Here is a 21669-nt window from a genome sequence, read left to right on the forward strand (position 1 = left end):
AGCGCTGCTCTTGGGAGGTGGCGTGCGCGGGGGTGCTGCGCCGAGGCTGTGCGCGCGGGCGGCGCGAAGCAGCGAGGCTCGCGCCCCCGCCCTCCACGTTTCGCGGTTGCCATGACGACTGGGAAGCCCGCAACGGCGGCGAGGACCAGTCGTTGAGGCTGCGAGGCCAGTCAGGCCCCTCGGGACCTCGCCTGAGTCGGCTGGGCCCGCTGCCTAGAGAGACCCAGCTCCATCCGAACAGGGACTATGAGAAAATGGTCGGGCAAACGAGGAGTAAACTCAAAGAAGCGACTTCAGAGCCACCTGAATCTACTCGCGCCTTGCAGTCGAAGCGGCGGCGCAAGGCCACCGGAGCCGGATCCGGGGAGCCCGAGTTGGAGAAAGAGCTGCAGGAGGAGATGGAAAAGCCGGAGCTGCTTCTGCAGCCTTCGTCCCTAAGCGGCAGAAACCTGCCAGGGGGCTCCCGGGATTACATGCCGCGGAAGATCCGAAATTTGAACACGCAAAACTGCTTGCATCTGGAACAGCTCGCCAAAACACTACTTTTCGGCCGCTTTCAATTTCTCTTCTGTTTCCTGGAACAGGTCCGCGAAAAGGTGCACGTATTGCAGACCCTTAAGGTCTCGAGCAGGACCACCTTAAGCATAGGTGAGCAGAGCAGGCAGGAGAGCCCTTGGAAGGAGCCTGATGGCGCTCCTGCCAGGGTCCCGTGGTGCTAGGCTTTTCCCTTGGAGCCTAGAAAGATTTGAAGTGGTTTTCTTGAGTCTTAATGGAGAAGAATTTAACAAGCGTTTGTGGGTTCCTAGCAGCAATGATGATGAGATCCAAGCGCTGGAGAAGCACTTGCCAAGAATTCCCAGCCTCCTTACTTCTTGTGTTAAAATACTTTTGTAGGATTTTTGGGCTTAGTGGTCACTTCTATGTCAATAAAATATTATTTAACCTAGGAAGCCAATTCTCACACTTTGTAAAAGTGATTGGCAAGATCTTTGGGTGGGAGGTAAAGATATTTTATGCTTCTCTTCATCTTAAATAAAGCAAAACAAAGGAAGTGTTTTTTCAAATTAGTTGACATCATTGATAGTGAAAATAGGGTCAGACTGGACAAAGATGACCCAGTGCTGATACCCATTTACTTTCGGTCTGGTGTGGTGCTTCCGTGCTTAAAATTAGGGATTTTGTCTTATTTAGGTACTTGAAATAGTTTTCTTTTTTTTTTTTTTTAAAGAGAGAGTGATAGAGGGAGAGAGAGAGAGAATTTTTTTTAATATTTATTTTTTAGTTATCGGCAGACACAACATCTTTGTTTGTTTGTGGTGCTGAGGATCGAACCGGGCCGCACGCATGCCAGGCGAGCGCGCTACCGCTTGAACCACATCCCCAGCCCCCAAATAGTTTTCTTCCTTCATCTTTTGTAGTTTGGGATATAACTTAAATGTTATTGTTGTCTCTATTTTGAACCCAATCCTTGATCAGACTGAATACCAATATAAATTGAGACATAGATAAATGTCTTTTAATGTGAGTCATTGTATTTTCTTTTCCACCAGGTTAGTGGAAGCTCCACACATGGAGTGATAACAATACTTGAGAAATAATGGTAGTTCTTGTTTAGATTTTTATCACATTTCCAATTATGTCAGTAGACATATTCCACATCCAGAATCAACATGGGTTTGGAAACCACACCATTTTCCCAAAATCCAAGTTCCAGTGCACTGAAGTTTGGTCCTTAAGAGGCACCTGATGAGTGTTGGGTGCAGTAATGACAGACGATATCAGTTGTTATGGGAGCTTAGAAGAACAAGTTAATATTTCAGGGCTGGGAGTGAGAAAGGAGACCAGGAAACACTGTTGGGGAAAATTGGGGCTCAAATTGTCACAAAGGGCCAATATTTGGATGTACGGAGCTGAGAACAAGTATTAGAGGCTGATGGAACTGTATGATTAAAGTTGTGGAAGTAAGACAACATGAAAGCCAAATTAGGCTGAAAGGAAAGATGTGGAAAAAAGAGAAAGTAGGAAGTAAATTGAAAAGGTTGATTGGGATTGGCTTTGAAGAGCCAAATCAAGGCCGAGGGTTGGGCATTTGACCTCTATTATTTATTAGTAAGAAGGCGCTGATTGGTTCTTTTCTTCAAAAACATTTTTTAAGGAGATGATTTGAAATTACCACCTGAAAGGGAATAATTCAGTGGCATATTAGTACATTCACTGTGTTGGCACTGAATGACTTTCAAATTGGAGAATGATTTGATGAGGCGTGTGCTTCACAGAGGTTAACTCAGCAGCAGGGTGGACACTGGGCTGGACATAGAAAAGGAAATAGAATGGCTATAATGGTCTTAGCACGTAGGAATGGGGAGGGCCAGACAGAGATTAACAGGACAAGATAGGTGGTTAGAACAGGAACTGAGGGAGGTGGAGGGAAAGAGAAAGTTCAGGTTTGAAGATCATGGATGTGGTAATAATTAGTGTAGAAATGATCATTGAGAATTTGAGATTGCCAAGAGATACCAATGTGGCGAGAGAAAGGGGGATATAGTAAAGAGACCTGGAGAAAACTTTTAAACTTAGTTTCAGAGGATGAGAAGAAAAGGAAAAAAAAACAGGTAAACGTATAAAATGTTTTTAGGAAAATAGAATGGGGAGATTTGGTGTGACAGAGATGAGAGAAAAAAAATCCAAGAAACTGATCAAATGCTACAGGAAGATTGAAGAGCATAGGAATTGAAACAGAGCGTTGATTTTGATAACTAAGAGGTCATTGGTTATTTAAAGAGTTTGGGAACTTCAAAGGAGAAAAGTGGCCAAGAGTCTTGTCATTAAATGGGAGAGAAACAGGGGCGGTCATATTCCACACTTGGAAGCGTTCTTACCTTAAGGGAAGTGTTTTCAGTTCTAGGAAAATGAAAGATCAACAAATGAAAGACCCAAGAAAGGAAATAATTGATGGAGCAATGTTTTGGAATGTTTGAGAAGGGGGAATTAAAAACACAAACTTGAGAAACTAGGGAAAAAAGGAGAGAGACTTTCTCTTCCGAGGTGGTAGAGAATAAAAAAAAACAAGGATTACTGTATAGGGAAATGTTGAAGTGGAGGTAAAAGCAGTTGGGAGTGCTGGTGGCCCTTGGTGTTTGTTTCAGTCAAGTTGAAGACTGGGTCACCCTCAGGGTGAGACTGATAGACACAGGGTGTAGGGACATACTTTTCATCACTATGTAAAGGCCTAATGCTAAGCACTTCATGCACCTGGAAAACTGTATATCATACCCATGTTTGTCCTTTAGGGGGGAGGTGTGGAATATAGGGTGAGGGGGAGAGAGTTACACAAAGACTTTTGAGGATCTTTGAAAAGGTTGATGGATTTGGTGGAATCTTTTGGTAGATCTTTTCCACTTAAAATATTATTTTTAAGAATTTTTGCCAATGCATTTCATTTTCGGGAGAATAAGAGAGTACAAATATAGTTGAATATTACAGTTACTGTATTTCTTAAAGTTCATGAAGCCTTATCAGATGGGCATCTTTTTCCAATTTAGAGAGAACGGTGACTCAGACTACATTAGATAGGAAATGTATAACAAATGTATAAACAGTGAGTAAATATTTCAAACTTTGCAGGGCACATAGTGTCCATTGTATCATCATCTTCTTTTTGGTATCAGGGATTGAACCCAGGGACACTAAACCACTGAGCCACATGCCCAGCCCTTTTTAAATTTTTTTTTTTTTTTTTTATTTTGAGAGCGGGTCTTGCTTAGTTGCTTAGGGCCTTGATAAGTTGTTGAGACTGGTTTTGAACTTGCGGTCCTCCTGCCTTAGCCTCCAGAGCTTACAAGCATGTGCCACCTGCTCAGTATCTTCATCTTTTTTTTTTTCTTACAACCTTTTAAAAACATAAAGACCATTTATAGCTTGTGGAAAGTACAGAAACAAACCATAGGCTGCAGTTTACCCATCCTGATATAAAGCAGGTAAATTTTGTGGAAATTATTTAAGATGAATCCAGGATAGTAATATGAAAAAAGAGCTGGAGAAACATGATTGGGGATTTCATCATTGTAATTTTTAATTCCTTTATTGAATAACTTGCATTTATTTTATTAGCCAATTTGAGTAAGTTTTAAATTCTTAAAGGGGTTAATGTTTGTGGTTTTTAAGATGACTTGCTAAGTATATTTGGGGCAACCATTAGAATTATTACAAAGTCTTAGAAGGAAGGCAGGACTTCTGAAATAGTAAATTCACTTCTCCCTGACAAGAAGGAAGATATTTAGGAGATTATCAAAATCAACTTTTTCATAACTTCAGAAATTAGCCAAAGGATTACAATAACCTAAAGAACATTAATTCAAGTAAAGCTACTGAACCCTTTGAGGACGGTAGGGTTTGTGGTATTCTTGTTCTGCCTCCTCCACCACTGCCCACCCCTTCTCACCCCTTTCTTCTCCCCAGCTCCATGGTATTCTTATAAAAAGCAACTTTCTGGTCACCAGAGGGCACAGACTATGTTTGTTGCTCTTTAAAAAGCTCCATATCTAAAGAGTCCCTATGGGACCTCATAGCCCTCTAGTAAGGCCTCATGCACAGGGTGCATGTTATGGGCCATTTAGAGGTACCTAGATCTGGGAACTCACAAAGAGCTGACACTTCCTCAAGGTTTGAATTGCATAATGGGGTTTTCATATGGGCTCTTAAGAAATGATTTTCTACATTTAACCATTTTCTGATGAGCCCAAGGGACAGTGTTCTAGAGTGGCTCCTGTTGGCTTAAGTCTTTTCTAAAAAAATCTGAGCCTAGTGTACTTATTTACTTCTTTTTTAAAATTTACACAATAGAGAATAAGAGACAATAGAAAATAATACTGAAAAAAACCCCAAAAGTTTCAAAAGCACATATTTCATCACTCCTTTACAAATTATTTAAGAGGCATATATAAACCTTTCAAGTCTCCCCCTTTGCTCAGTTGTCAAGGTCCTTTTGCAAAAGGTAAGTGTGATTTGCAATTTGTTTTGTGTCCTATGTTCACATGAACCAGAAGTAGCTGGCCATCTATCTTTATTTTCTATCTCTCTGGACATGTAAGCAAATGCATTTGAAATACTTGTTTTAAAGGTATTTCAGGTAAAGCATCTTTTAATTTCCTTTTTTTTTTCTTTTTCCAGCTGCTATTGTGGGAATTTTGCACTGGTAAGATTTAGTTTTCTTTTGGAATAAATAAAAAAAATTTGTTTATAACTTGCCATCAATATTTTCATATAGTAAAACATAACTTCTAGCCATGTATATGGAATATCTATATGAGTACCAATTTATAAATGTTATTTTTTAATAAATCTCATATGTGAAGCAGAATTTATAAAATAGATTAATTATGAGAATAGTTACTTACAAATTTAAATATTCTGGCTTTACCAAAGAATTCCCCACTGTATTTCCTTAAATATTTAAGTTTCCTAGTGTATTTTGTAGCTTAAACTAAAATACTTCCTTACTTTAGAGTATCAATGTGTTGTTAAGTGACATGAGTTTAGAGATAAAATTTTATTAATACTTGTCAACTGGTGAGCAGGTAGAATTGAAGAGAAAGACTCTAGTAGTAGTAAAGGCAGAAATAAATGACTTTGAGCCTTTTACTATGCATGGGCATTTTATTTTACAAAAGTGATCTATTTGTAAAAATCATCTGTAAAATAATAATATTTTCCATCTGGAATATTTTTGTCTCAACTGAGCTCAGATTTCTACTTTTGGGAAGTATGGATGCTGTGTTCTGTTGGAATAGTGCTGCTCTGGTCATTGTGTCTATAGGAAGCTTTTGATGTTAGCTATAATGGTAGGAAGGATTCTTACTGATATTAGTCTCCTGACATATGACCCACGTGTAAATAAGGGGGAGTGGAAAACCAAGTTGATGGATGGAATTTTGCTTTATTTTCAACTTCATTGGAAAGCACCACATAATTAAGGATCGCATAAATGTTAACTGCAACTAATTTATTTATCACATATTTTGTCATTGTCTACAGCTATTGATTTGCACTATTAAAATATTTTTTAAGTATAGTTCTGTGTTCTTTGGCACTTTAAAGTTGATCCATTATATGATACTATACTTCTTTAAAAATCAATTTCATCTAATTTTACTTAAAATTATATTCTGAATACTTTTCAACAGTTAATAAAGGTATTTCCCCAACCTGGTACATTTGAATCACTTCTTAAACTTAAAAAGCAAAACAAAACAAAACTTGCCAGTGTTCTGATTTAGAAGCCTAGGGTGGAAGGAAGGGAGGAGAGAATTGGAGGAATTTTGGATATACATAGAAATAAGTTTAAGAACTAAGTTAATAAATTTCACATATGTGCTACACTGGATTATAAATGCCCCAAACATGTAAGTTAGTAAACAATTCTATTATTATCTTAATATTTATTATAAAAATTTATTTTTTATATGGCTTTCTTACTTTAGCTATAGCCTAAAAATGTTTTAGCATTGGTTTGACACCCGTTCTTATTATATTTCATTTTTTCCCTAGGATACATTTAATATCACTTTTTGAAAATGACCGTCATTTTTCTCACCTCTCATCTTTGGAACGAGAGATGACTTTTCGCACTGAAATGGTTAGCCTCTATCTTCTAATGAATTCATTTGTGATTTAAAAATAGAAAGAATGTAAAGTAGAAATTTATTAGGAATGGAAATGAATTTTTGTGTCTAATTTCTGTTTTATAAATTTCCAGAATATTAGGTCCTTTAGCCACTTCTTGTTCATTTTCATCTTTCTAACACCTGTAAAGTTTTGAAGAATTTGATTCATAAATATTTGCATAGCATATTTTAAGATATGAATATTTTAAAAAGTTATATTTCTGTGACAGGATATAAACTATTATTAAATAAAGAGGGTAGCTGTGACAGAGTGTGGGCTTTGGTGACAGATCACAGGACTCAGCAGTAATGTGCTTCATTGTTTGATGGCTAATCAGTTATCTTTCTCATCTCATTTATTAAGTAGAAATAATAGTTTCCTCATAGGGTTTTAGTGAAAACAAAGGGAGAAAATGAACAGAAGCATGTATAACAAAATAATATCTTGTTATCAATAACTTATTTAAATATATACATTGCTTTCCTAAATACAGTCTTTTGCATATTAAATATCTTTTAATTGTTGTGTTGCTTGTCTTTCTGCACTGAAAGGAAAATACTTCCATGAACTGATATTTTGACAATCAAAACTATGAGAAAATGGCCAATCAGAGATGAGCTAAAACAGATCTTCAATTGAGGACCCATTAGTGTTGTTTGGCCTATCAAAAATTAGGTAGTTGAATTCCAGTGAGTATGATCTAAATGGCTAAAAGCTTACAGAGTAAGTAGAAAGGGAAGATGACTGCTGGAAAAAAAAAAGTACTCCAAAGGAGCATAACAGACTTAAAATATTTCTCAAAGTATACAGTGATGTTTTAATGAAAGACGTTCAAGAGATAGCAACTGTTGTTACCCAAACAGGGCCACGAAAAATGCAATATATTGGTAAAAGATGAAAAAGATGAAATGAAAATGGAGACTGATAAATGGAGAGACAAAAAGATTCTTCTAGACCACCATGGACAGTCCCAGTACGGATCAACCAGAACAGAGAAAAAGGCTGAAGGCATAGTGAGAGAAAAGAAAGGGGAAAAGGGCTGAGGGTGTAGCTCAGTGGTACAGTGCTTGCCTACCATGTGCAGGGCCCTGGGTTTGATCCCCAGCACCACAGGGACAAACAAAGGCCTGGTGTGTGTGAGGGTGGGGTGAGGGGGGTGTTGCTGGGTTTTGAGCAAAGCAAACAGAAGCATTGGAGGAGCGAAAGCAGCAAAGGTTTGGCTTGACTCTTAAAAATGAATCATGTTCCCTGGGACAGATATTTGATTGAAAGTACACACATTGATTTCAGTTCCCACTAAATGAAAACTATTTGTTCTTATATTTTAACTTGGCCTTTTGAAAAAATTCAAACCCCAAATAACTCAAGCTTATTTTGGAAACTTGAATAATATTTCCTTTGATGAATGAAAACTATATTGATGTTTTTATTGGCTGCTGCCTAATATCCAGGTATTATCACACGTCAAAACCTGTAAAGTGTTAATGTGGATGTTTTGTTTGTTCTTACAATTTGGTGAGCATAGTTAGCAAAAAATCTAATCATTTACTGGCAAATTTGAGTGAACTCAGATTTTTTAAATTTATGTAATATTATTTAAAAATAAATATCAGTGCATCTTATAAGTAATACTTGTTTGGGGTTTTGGTTTTGTATAATTTGGAATAAAAGATATTTTGTGTGTAAAAAAATAAAATAGTTGGATGAAGGAAGAATGAGTCTAAAGTTGAAATTATTTTTATTATTTTGGGGCCAGAGTGTATTATTACAAACAATGTAAACCTTTATTTCCTTTTATAAATCATGCAGTCCCTTATTTTCTATCTTATTTGAAAATAGCAAGTTGACAAAGTGATATGAAAAATCGTGCTTTTAAAAAAATGCTTGAATTTTAAATCAAAGGCACTTTTACTATCCTAATGAAGCCATTATTTCACATGCTGAAATGATATGTTAAAATAATTCTTTTTTCAATATATAGCTTTTGTGAGCAAAAGTCAATGACATTTAGCTGTCACTTTGTGCAGTGATGATAGAGGTATGAAATAAGCAGGAAGCATGAAGTTCCACTCTCAAGCTGTGTTTATGATCATTATGTGATATTTCTTAAAAGCATAGGAAAAAAGGAAATATTTCATATGCAAAATTTGCATAGGGTCACAGAAGCATCCCCATTTATGATAAAATTCATTATATGCCAACAATCCAAGGACTGTGGGCACAACAGATTTGGGAAAATTTAAAGTATATTGTATACATATGTTAAGGCCCTATTAGAAAAGCTTTTTCAAACATTTGACCATCCCTAAAATTCTTCATTTTGAAAAACTTTAAGCACTCAGAAAAGCTGATAGAATAGTAAAGCGATATCTGAAAAAACTTGCTTTTTAAGTCTACTAATGTAATATCAAGGAGTAATTAAAAAGTCTTATTATTGACCTTTTTTTCAGAAAAAAGTTCTAAAAGGAGATGTAAAAATATTTTAAAGTTTTATTTATATTTGACCTCTGTGCCTTTTTTTTTAATAAAGGGACTTTATTATTCCTACTTCAAGACCATTATTGAAGCACCTTCATTTTTGGAAGGACTGTGGATGATTATGAATGATAGGCTTACTGAGTATCCCCTTGTAATTAATACAGTGAAACGCTTCCATCTTTATCCAGAGGTGAGTAATATTTTGAGACAAATAATAGTTGTAGAGAGAATTTTTTAAAATAAAGGCATAAAATATAATGATACTACAAGAAAATCGGGTGGTGGGTTTCAGGTTTATTGATTATAAATATTCTTGTAGTTGAGCATAGTACCAAAAATTTCTCCCTTAATATTTAAAGTCCACATAAACCATGCCCACATGAACTTAAAAATGAACATTAGTATGAAGTTAGGACCAGGATAATAGACAAGCCAAATGGGAAAGAGTCAGGAGAGCCAAAAAATGTTCTGCATGGGTTTGTTGGCTCTGGAGACTGAATGGGTGGCTTTGAGGACCACATGGAGGGGCAGTGAAAATGGTCATCAGAGCAGTGACTTTGGAGTTACATCACTGAAGTAAGATTTAAGGAGCTTTGGGTGCAGCTCAATGGTAGAACACTTGCCTTGCATGTGGGAGGTTCTAGGTTCCATCCCCAGGGCTGGGGAAAGAAAAAAGGAAGGTTATATTAATATTCTTTTCCATTGTTTACTTTACAATTTTTACAACTTTAAATTTTTTTTTCATGGGAGTCTGCCAACTCTAGAAATTTGAGAAACAACAGAAAATTTGTAAACTCAATTTTTGTACTCAAGATAAATGCTAAATTTATTTATCAGGAGGTAAATCTTGCTTTTTGGATTAAAGTTATCTCAAAATCCAGAATATGAATTCAAAGTTAGTACCTTTGGTCCTTCATGTTTTTGTAGGTTTAAAAATTATTATTTTGATTTTGGAAAGTTTAAAATTATAGAAACTAAAAAGAATAATATCAGAAATGTATAATCAACCATTTAGAATATGTAAATGTCATCTTTTGCTTCAGAATTTTAAAATAAGCATTAATAAATATCATTGAAGTCACCTTTGTTTTGTTAACAGTCCAGTTTGCTCTTTTGTCATTAATTTGATGTGCATATTCATCCAATCTCTTATTTTAAGGGTTTTTAAAATATATTTTTAGGTCTTCATAAATGCCCTTATACTCACTGTGTCTTTCCCCTCAGCATTAGATTTTTAAATTGTGTGTATATATATTTATTCCTTTAATTTTAACCATTTTTATGAATTCTAAATTTTATTTATACATTTCCCTATTTGTACATGTTAAATTATTTCCAATCTTTCTATTTCAGTTTTAAAATATATATTCTTGTATGTGTTTATTCCTGTATGTGTGCAAAATTTTCTCTAGAATACACACATAGAAGTGTAATTGCTATGTTGTGGTATATGTGCTTTGTCATCTTCACCAAATATTGTTAAACAGATCTCTCAAGAAAATATAGCAATTCACACTGCTGTGTAGAAATCAGTTTTTCTCATATCCTTTAGATTTCAAATAATCGGATCTCTTCTTTTAGCTGGGATATGTTTTTGTTTTAATTTGTACTTCTATTATTATTTGTGAGGTTAAATATATTGCCATGTGTAATAGACATTTGGATTTTTTGTCTATCAGTCACCTGTATAAATCTTTGTCACCTATTTGGTGGTGGTTTTCTTATTGACTTTTGGCATTATTAGTATTTTTGTGTAGTTATCTTTAGTGAGATGTGCTGAGCATGTCTTCTTGCATTCTGACTTCTTTTGATTTAATTAGCTTTGTTGAGGTATAATTTACAGTAATGCAATAAAACACACTCATTTTGAGTGTGTAGTTCTTTGAGTTTTGACAAATCTATGAAACTATATACCCATCATGATAGTCTAGTTATAAAACATCTTTGTAACACAAAAAAGTTTCTTTGTGCTCCATTGTGATAATTCTTTTCTCTGTTGGATTGTCTTAGCATATCTATTGAAAATGGACCATATTATTTTTGATCCATTTCTGGACTCTGTTGTTCAGTTAATTTCTCTATTTATACCAATACCATGTTTTATTATAAATTTTGAAAGAAAAAGGTTTTCCAGTTTTTTTTCTTCTCAAAATTGCATTTTAATATAAATGTTAGCTTGTTACTTTTAAAAAATATTTTTGCTAGAATTTGATTGAGATTACATTGGATTTATAAATATAGTTAGAAAGAACTGACATCCTAACAATATTAAATTTTATAATCCATGTTTGTGGTATGTAGGTCTTTATTTTGATAATTATTTTTAATTTGATTCAGCAGTGCTATTTTCTAGTATATAGTTATACCTAGGTACTTCTTTTAAAAAACTATTATAATGGTATTATTTGAAATTTTTAATTTTTTTGGTACTGTAGTTGATTTTGAATGTTGACTTTACACCTGTGTCACGATCGTGCTTTGAAGCTTTTTTTAATAGATTCTTTTGAATTTTCCTATGTATATGATGATGATGTCCATGAATAAAAGCAGTTGTATTTCTTACTTTCCAATTCATTTATGTTAAAAGAGCTGTACGGACGTGTCACTGACATCCCATAACTAGTCATGTGTAAAGTGTATCATTTGATATATTTTGGCCCATGTACCCACCTGTATCACCACAATCAAGACTATGGCCTTGTCCATCATCCTAGAAGTTTCAGTACTCCTTGGTAATATTACCTCTCCTTACTCCTCCTCTCAGCTTTTTACTGCTTTTTTACAAGCAGTGAAAAAAAAAAAAACAAAAATAAATAGATTAGAAAACAGATGAAACTCTAGAAGAAGAAGGGGTAGGACCACTTGTGAAAACTATACCTGCAAGGCACAGTTTCTAGGGAGCAACACAAAGGGAAAAACCTCAAATCAAGCTGAAGACCAGTATGATTAGAGCAATTTAAAATCCATAGGGTCCATAGCAACAATGAACTCCAACTTCACCTACCTAGTGTGGATTAGCAAAGGAATTTGCAGTTTACTTGCAGGCATTTCTCACAGACCTCAGGGTGCTGAGCAAAGACTAGAGAGAACATTGGTAGCTAGTTAGGGAAAGGCATGGAACCCACCCATACCTTCCTTTCATATCTTTCCTGTGGAAATAATAGTTATTAAAAAACTGGGGGATAGGGTATTAAACACTTTCCCCCTTCAATACTGGTATACAAATAGGGCACAGGTCCTGATTTGCCAAACACTGGCTGCAGACATTCTTATCATTATATTGAATGCTTTCCAGAGACTGAGAACAAGACATTGGAGGTTCACAGTCACAATGGTAAAAGTTCTAGTCAGTGCCATACAGCATACAAGGGGAATAAAATGCATATAGATTAAGAAGAAGTAAAACGGTCCCTATTTGCATATAACATGGTAATCTATGTAGAAAATCCCAGTGAATCTAAAAACAACAACTAAACAATAGCACCCAAGAGCTAATAAGTGAGCAGGTTACAGGATAAAAGATAAACAGAAATCAATTGTATTTCCATGTACTAGAAATGGGCATCAAAATTAAAAATATAGTTCCATTTACCAATACTCAAACAGCCTGAAATACTTAGATGTACATCTAACAAAATACGTTATTAAGATTTGGATGATAAAAACTGCACAGTGCAGATAAAGAGATTTGAAAGATATACCAACTTCATGGATTGGAAGACTGGAGATAGTAAATTTACAGGTTTAATGCAATTCTTATCAAAATTTCAAGATTATTGTATATACAGAAAATATTATTGTAAATATATGTGAAAGCAAAGGAACTACCTAAACTAACTTTGAAAAAAAATAATGTTGGAAGAATCAGGTTACCTGATTCTAATACTATTTATATAGATATATTAATCAACCCTATAGTATCAGTAAGAAAAAGATACATAAATCAATGAAATACAGCAGAGAACTCAGAAAACTATATAAATATGTACAGCTGATAAAAGCAGTTCAGTGTTGGTGTATTTACCATTTTACTACTCATATTTAATGTAATTATGTTAGAGATGAAGTCTGCCATGTTATTATTTGTTTTCAGTTTGCTCTTGGTTTTTAATTTCTCTAATTTCTGCCTTCATGTGGGTTATTTGAACATTTTTTACTATTTTGGTTGATTGATTATGTTTTGAATATACCTCTTTATGTAATTTTAAATGGTTATCCCAGTTGTTACATCACATACACACATGATTGTTAGAGTCTTATCACTGTTGTCATTTTATTATGGTATGTTTTAGTCATCAAGCTTATTTTTAAAACTTGAGAGTGAAAATTATTTTATCTAGTTTTTGAATTTCTTTCTTCTAGATGTTCTAGTATTCCTCCTCTTATCATTTCATTTTTATTTAGAGATTTTTTTCCTTAGCCTTTCCCCACCCCCAAGGAGATCTCTGCTGGCAACATATTTCCTTAGGTTTCCTTAGTTTGAGAATGTTGAATTTATTTTCATTCCTGAAGGATATTTTTGTCGGACGTGATTCTGAGTTGAAGTTCTTTCCTTTCAGCATTTAACAGGTCTTGAGACACCTCATTCTCCATAGTTTCTGATGAGAAATAATACTGTTTGTTGAATTATTTTTCTTCTTTAGTCAAGATTTTGTTTATTCCTTGTTTTCAATGTTTTTCCTATATTATTATTATTATTATTATTATTTTCCTGGGGATTGAATCCAGAGACTCTTTACCACTGAACCACATCCCCACCCCTTTTTATTTTTTACTTTGAAACAGGGTCTCACTAAGTGGCTGAGGCTGGTTTTGAACTTGTGGTTCTCCTGACATTGGAGCCTGGGCACAGTTTGGTTTTTAAAGGTGTTCAAAAGTATATTGTTCAAAGTAAAAAGTCTTAAAAAGTATGATGTGTTTCAGTGTGGATTTTTAAAAAGTTGCTCCAGTTTAAGGTTTGCTCAGTTTCTTGAATCTTTAAATTTATATCTTCTACAAAACATGGGAAGTTTCAGACATTTCTTTGAATTCTTTGAAAAAATTAATTTTTAATTCATTTTAACTGATAAATAGAAAATAAAATTGTATACATTTATGGGATACTATGTGATATATAGATACATATATAGTTTGTATAATGTTTAAAGCTGGGTAAACATTTATTTCCTCAAACATTTATCATTTCTTTATGGTGAAAATGTTCAACTCTTCTGGCTTTTTGAAATACATAGTCATTACCTGTAGTTATTTACAGTAGTTATTTTACTGTTCAGTGCTACAGCAGAACTTCTTATTCTTATCTGACTGTAACTTAATACTCATTGAACAACCTCTAATCTCTCTCCATCCCACCCTTCCCCTTTTCTCAACCTTTGGTAACCACCATTCTACTTTCAACTCCTATGAGATCAATGTTTTATATTCATGCTCTACTTGTCTCTCTCTGTTTGACTTATTTCACTTAACATAATCATCTCTAGTTCCATCCATGTTTTCAGTGAATTACAGGATTTCACTCTTTTTTATGGGCTGAATAGTCTCCAAATGTATATATGTACCACAATTTCTTTATTCAGTCTTCAGTTGTTGAGCACCTAGGTTGTTTCCATTTATTAGCTATTGTGAATAATGCAATAAACGTGGGTATTTAGATGTCTCTTGAACATTCTGATTTCATATCTCTTGGATATATACTTAGTAGTAGGATTTCTGGGTCATATGGTAGTTTAATTTTAATATTTTAAGGAATCTCCCTCCTGTTTGCCATAATAGCTGTACTAATTTGCATCTCTAACAACAGAATACAAGGGGTTCCTTTCTATATCCTTGTCAGCACTTGCTATCTTTTGTCTTTTCTATAGTAGCCATTCTTACTAGATTGAGGTGCTGTCTCTTTGTGGTTTAGATTTGCATTTCCCTGATAATTAGTGATGTTGAGCATTTTCTCATATACCTCCTGGTCATTTTGATGAATTCTTTAAAGAATTTTTTTTGGTCCATTTCTTATTTTTTAATTGGATTTTGATACTATTGTATTTTTTGAGTTCCTTGTGTATTTTAAACATTAACTCCTGTCAGAACTATAGTTGATCATATTTTCTCTCATTCTGCAGCTTATCTCTTCATTCTATTGTTGTTCCTGTTCAAAGCAGCTTTTTAATTGGATATAATCCCATTCTATCATGCTGTTTCAATTACTATTTTGTAGTATATTTGAAGGTAGGAAGTATAATGCCTCCAGCTTTTTTTTCCCCCTCCTCAATAAGACTTGGCTGATTGGTTACTTTTCTTCTTCTTCTTCTTCATGTCTTTGGTCAAATATATTTCTAGGTATTTTATTTTTTGTTGCTATTTTAAGTGACATTACTTTTTATTTCAGATAATTCATTACTGGTACATAAAAAAGCTACTGATTTTTGTATATTTATTTTACATCCTGTGATTTTTGTTGAATTTTTTATTTCTATTAGTTTTTTGATGGTTTTTTGGTGGAGTTTTCTATATAATAAGATCATGTCATCTGAAAAAACTGAGTTTGACTTTTACTTTTCTAATTTGGATGCAGCTTGTTTTTTCCTTTCCTTTTCTTTTTTTGCACTTTCTTTCTTTCTCTTGCCTAATTGCTCTGGCTAGGACTTTTAATAGTTTTTGCATAAAATAGTGAAAGTGGTTATACTTGTCTTATTCCAGATCTTAGAGATAAAGTTTCTAGCTTTTTCCCATTTAATATAATATTAGTTATTGGTTTGTTATAAATGGTCTTTATTGTATTGAGTTGTATCCCTGATATACCTAATTTGCTTAGCATTTTTATCTTGAAGAAATGTTTTGCCTCCCTCCCCTGAAGCCTAAGGTTGGGGGAGGGGTGATGACAGCAGTCCTTGGGCCTATTGGATAATGCAGTTCTAGTAGCTCAGTGTGGGTATTGCGGGCCTGGAGCAGGGGTTGTGGGGCTCAACCTCACACTGGGTTCACCATGACAGGGCTGGTACTGGGTTTTAAGTCTAAGGCCTGGATTTAATTACCTCCCCTTCCCCCAGGCAGAAAACATCTCTCTCTGCATTGCTGAAGTTAGTTGGGAGACTGGTGACTTGGGCAACATTTTCCTCCTACCCTTGTGTCTTTTATTATTATACTAAAACTAGTCAGTGTGGTGTCTCACTTGTCTTCCTTAGCTCTTGTGAAGGTAGTTTGGTGTGTTTGTAGGGAGATGATCTCTGAAAGATTTTACTTAGCCGCCATCTGCCTCTGCTTCTTGTAGTAGTTGTTTTCAAATTGGGCAGCTGTAGTATTCCTTTAGCAAAAATGTTCTCTGTATGGTGGACATTAAAATTCTTCTTTTGTTGTGGAGAGACCAGGTAAGTTTTCAAACTTGTAGGATGCTTCTAAAGCTTAACAGAACAGTAGTTCTTTAAAAAAATTATTGGTTCTTTTTAGTTATATATAACGTTAGGATATATTTTGATAAAAGCATGGAATATAGTTTCCTATAATTCAGCCCCCAGTTCCCTTCCCCTTCCCTTCTCCCTCACCCTGTTTCCTTTCCTCTGTTCTACTGATCTTTCTATTAATTTATAGTTTTTTAAATTAGTGTCTAGTGCATATACATAATGGTGAGATTCACTGAAGTATATTCATAGTATATTCATATACATACATAGGCCAGATTTAGTCCATTGTTATTCCATTTTCCTGACCAACACTCCCTCCCTCTGTTCTACTAATCTTTCTTCTATTTTTTATGGAATCCTACCCCTTTCTTTTTCCTTATATTTGAGTAGCTTCCATTTATCAGGAAAAAAAAAAAAACCTTAACCTTTCACTTTTGGGGTATGGCTTATTTCACTTAGCATGATAGTCTCTGTTCATCCATTTACCAGCAAATGCTGTAATATTCTGTTGTGGATATATATCACATTTTCCTTAACCACTCATCTGTTGAAGGCCACCTTGTTTGGTTCCATAGCTTAGCTATTGTGAATTATGTTGCATCCTTATCATATGCTGATTTTAGATCTTTGGAGTATACACTGTGGGGTGGGATAGCTGGATCACATGGTGGTTCCATTCCTAGTTTTATGAGGAATCTCTATTATTGCTTTCCAAAGTAGTTGTCCTAATTTGCAGTCCTACCAACAATGTGTGAGTGTACATTTTTATTTTTCCCCACATCCTTACCAACACTTATTATTATTTGTATTCTTGATAATTGTCATTCTGACTGGAGTGAGATGAACTGTAGTTTTGATTTGCATTTCCCTAATTGTTGGAGATGTTGAACATTTTTCATGTATTTGTTGGTCATTTGTATTTCTTTTCAGAAATATCTGTTGTTTTGCCCATTTATTAATTTGGTATTTGTTTTTTATTTTTAGTGTTAATCTTTTTGAGTTCTTTATATATTCTGGATATTAATCCTCTGAGAGTAGCTAGCAAAGATTTTCTTCTATTCTGTAGGTTTTGCCTTCATACTCTTAATTATTTCCCTTGATATTCAGTTTTCCTAGCACCATTTGTTAAAATGCTTTTTTTATCCAATATATATTTTTGGAAATTTTGTCAAGGATCGTGTGACAATAACTATGTAGATTGTCTCTGTGACTTCCATTCTGTTGCAATTATTTTCATGTCTATTTGATTCCAGTACCATACTATTTTGGTTACTATTGCTCTGTAGTATAATTTGAGATCTAGTATTGTGTTGCTTTCAGCCTTACTTTTGTTGCTCAGAATTTCTTTGGCTCTTCTGAGCCTTTTATTCTTCCATAAGAATTTTAGGACTGTGAAGAATGTCATTGGTATTTTGATGGGGATTGCATTGAATCTGTATAGGGCTTTGGGTAGTATGGACATTTTGACAATATTAATTCTGCCTATCCAAAAACATGGAGTTCTTTAAATCTTCTAAGGTCTTATTCAATTTCTTTCTTCAGTGTTTTGTGGTTTTCACTGTAGATGTCCTTCACTTCCTTTGTTAGAATAATTCCCAAGTTCTTCATTTATGTATTTATTTTTTTGAGTTTATTATGAATGAGATAGTTTTCCTAATTTCCTTTTTTGCAAATTCATTTTTGGAATATAGGAAAGTAACTGATTTATGTATTTGGCATCGTATACTGCTAGTTTACTAAATTTATTTATCAGGTCTTTTAGTCACAGTCATACAAAAGTTGACTAAAACAGTCATTGCTGTATGAAATATTCTATAGATATGTTAGGTGCATTTATTAATAAATACTTTAAGTTTCTGAAGAAACTTCACTTAGTTATCATTGGATGATCTATTTAATGGTGAGAGAAGTGTGTTGAAATCATTCAGTATTATTGTATTGTGGTCTATTTGATTTTTAACATTGAAAAGAGTTTCTTTTATATATGTAAATACACCATTTTGGGGGGCATAAGTATTTATAATCATATCTTTTTGTTGGATAATTCCTGAACCAGTATGAAATGACCTTCTTTGCCTCTTCTGATTAATTTTGGCTTGAAATCTACTTTGTCTGATTTGAGAATAGCTATACCTGCTTATTTATGGCTACAATTTGTGTGGTATATCTTTTCCTGTTCTTTCATTTTCAGTCTGTGGATGTCTTTGTCAGAATGGCAAGTCTCTTGCAAACAGAATATTGTTGGGTCTTATTTTTTAAATTCAATCTGACAATCTGTGTGTTTTGATTGCAGAGTTTAGCCCACTATTTGCATACAGTGTTGTTATAGAGAGAGGATTTGTATTTTCTGCCATTTTGATTTATTTCTGATGTTTCATTTAGACTGATTCTACTTTAATTAACTCAGCTCATCCCTATCCTGCTTTTTGTTTTCATTTTTATTGTTTATTCATGAAATAGTTACTTGAATACATTTTGTAATACAGGTTTTGTCATGATGAATGCTTTTAATTTCTGCTTATTATGGAGGTTTTTTCATATTGAATTCTGAAGGATAATATTTCTGGGTGTAGTAATCTTGGTTGGCACCCATTTTCTTTCAGAGATGTATGTGTATTATTTTAAGCCCTCCTGGATTTTAGGGTCTGGGTTGAGAAATAAGTTGAAATCTAAATTGGTTTACCTCTAAATATGACCTGCTATTTTACTCTTATAGCTTTTAAAATTCTATCCTTATTCAGCACATAAGGCATTTTCATTGTAAGGTGTCTTGAAGAAGATCTATTCTGATAACTATTTGGATTTTTATATGACTCTTATATTTGAATTTCTATCTCATTCCTAAGATTCAAAAAATTTTCTAATAGTATTTCATTGAAAAGATGGTGCATCCCTTTTGTTTGTATTTTGGAGTCTTATGTACCCCAGTGACTCTTATTAAATTTGGTCTCATGGTGTAACACCATATTTCTTGAGTTTTTTTTATGATCAACTTTATTTCAAGATTATACAGTTTAAGCTGGGCATGGTGGCACATGCCTGTAAGCTGAGGGGCTCAGGAGGCTGAGTAAGGAGAATCACAAGTTCAAAGACAGCCTCAGCAAAAGTGAGGTACTAAGCAACTAGGTGAGACCTGTCTCTCTATAAAATACAAAATAAGTATGGGGATGTGGCTCAGTAGTTGAGTGCCCCTGAGTTCAATCCCCAGTCCTGCCCCTCCCCCAAAAGATTATATAGTTTAATTCTTCAGTGTCTGAATGTGTATCTTCAAAGTGGTCTAATCTATTGGGGATGAATTTTTTTTTGATACCATCCCATTTATTGATTCTTTTTAAGTTGATTTCGATTAGATATACATGACAGTAGAATGCACTATGATACATTATACATAAATTAAGTATAATTTCTCATTTTTCTAGTTATAAATAATGTAGAATCCCACCAGTCTTTTGGTCATGTAGTCATATATGTACATAGGGTAATAATATCTGATACATTCTACTAGTCTTCCTACCCCATTCCCCTCCCCTCCCTTCACTCCCCTCTACCTAATCTAAAATAACACTATTCTCCCCTAACACCCACCCCTGGCCCTTATTGTAAGTTAGCATCCACATATCAGAGAGAACATTCGGCCTTTGATTTTTTGGAATTGGCTTATTTCACTTAGCATGATATTCTCCAGCTTTATCCATTTACCAGCAAATGCCATCATTTTATTCTTTTCTTAAGACTGAGTAATATTTCATTTTCTAAATGCCATCATTTTTTTGCAATCATTATGGCAAATTGGTGATAAATTTTTAATTGGCTCTATTAAGTCTTCCATTTCTAGGATTTCCACTTGGTTCTTTTTCAGAGTCTTTCATTATTGAAGTGATGTTTCACTTCCTGTATTTTCTAATTTCATTCCTTATATCTTCTTTCAGCTCATTGAACATTTTAACCTTGAATTTTCTAAATTCTTTCTCTGACATTTCCTCCACTGTGACATCAATGGTGTCAGTTGTTGAAATGTTGTGGGCTGTTGGGGTGGTTTGTTCCCTTGCTTTTTCATATTACTTGTATGTCTACCCATCTATTGGGATAGTTATTGCTTCTTTTAAGCAAGAGACTGTTTCATAAGCTGCTCCCTATTAAGACCCCTGGGTTGGGAGCATATCCAGATATCGATTCTTAAACTTAATGTGTGACCTCTGCTATTTCCAGTATCAGCTCCACTTTGAAAGAAGCCATTGAACCCTATTTACTAGAAGCACTTTAGAGCCAAGTCATGTAATATTTAACCGTATAAGAAGCAATGAACTTGTTGGTACTGTTCTCCACAGTCCCTCTAATCCAGGTATAAACTTGTAGTAGTATAGTTCTCTCAGATCAGTTTTTCCTGCTTTTTGTATTGTGGGAAGATTGGGAATTGCATCCTAGCCCCATTCTACCATGTCATCTCTCATTAGTTCTTAACATTAACTTGCAACTCATTTCTTTTGAGTTCTTTTTCAGATCTACCCTCTTTATTCTTTCCATCCAGGATTCCAAAGACCTGAATATCAGATTTTTAAAAAATAGTGTCATAGATTTGTAGGGATGTTTTGTTTTTTTGTTTTTGTGATTTTTATTAGTATTTTTTTTCTTTGTGGCTCAGATTTATTTCTGTTGTCTTATCTTTTTGTTCACTGATCTCTCCACCTCCATTCTGTTGTTGTGGTCATCCCCTGGTTTTGCAGTCCCCCCCCCCACTCCCTCCCAGGGATATGTGTGTGTGTGTGTGTGTGTGTGTGTGTGTGTGTGTGTGGTTTGAAATCTCCTTTTGGTTTTTATTTGTTTTTCCATTTTTTTGCTTAGACTTTCTGTCTCACTGCTAACATTTTCTAGTTTAAATTTGTTTAAAGCATGTTCATAATTGCTCAGTTGAGCATTTTTATGTTTGTTTTAAAATTTGGTTAGATAATTCTAGTATTTCTGTCATACCAGTTATTGCAACCTATTGATTCTTTTCTTTCAGTTTGAGAACTATCTAGTCTAGTTTCACTTGAAAACATATCATGTTATGCGACTGGATCTTAGAAATTTTATTTTAGCTGGCTTCTTCAGGTACCACTCTAGTGAAGGAAGAGGGAAGGCACTGTTTTTTAATTGT

The 21669-nt window shown here is 34.3% G+C and overlaps 1 protein-coding gene across 1 annotated transcript in view; it reads left to right on the plus strand.

Annotated features, from left to right (window-relative positions):
- Positions 1-254: 254 nt before the first annotated feature.
- DPY19L2 (dpy-19 like 2) overlaps positions 255-21669 on the plus strand; it is a gene marked incomplete at both ends in the record, with an annotated part of 85432 nt that continues 64017 nt past the window's right edge. The window contains 4 exons of the mRNA XM_081284688.1: positions 255-648; positions 5170-5194; positions 6547-6634; positions 9194-9331. Of these exons, the coding sequence (XP_081140814.1) occupies positions 255-648; positions 5170-5194; positions 6547-6634; positions 9194-9331 (645 nt within the window). The remainder of the gene's footprint in view (positions 649-5169; positions 5195-6546; positions 6635-9193; positions 9332-21669) is intronic.

Source organism: Spermophilus citellus (genome assembly GCF_964194105.1).
Source record: "Spermophilus citellus genome assembly, chromosome: 3".
NCBI classification, from domain to species: Eukaryota; Metazoa; Chordata; class Mammalia; order Rodentia; family Sciuridae; genus Spermophilus; species Spermophilus citellus.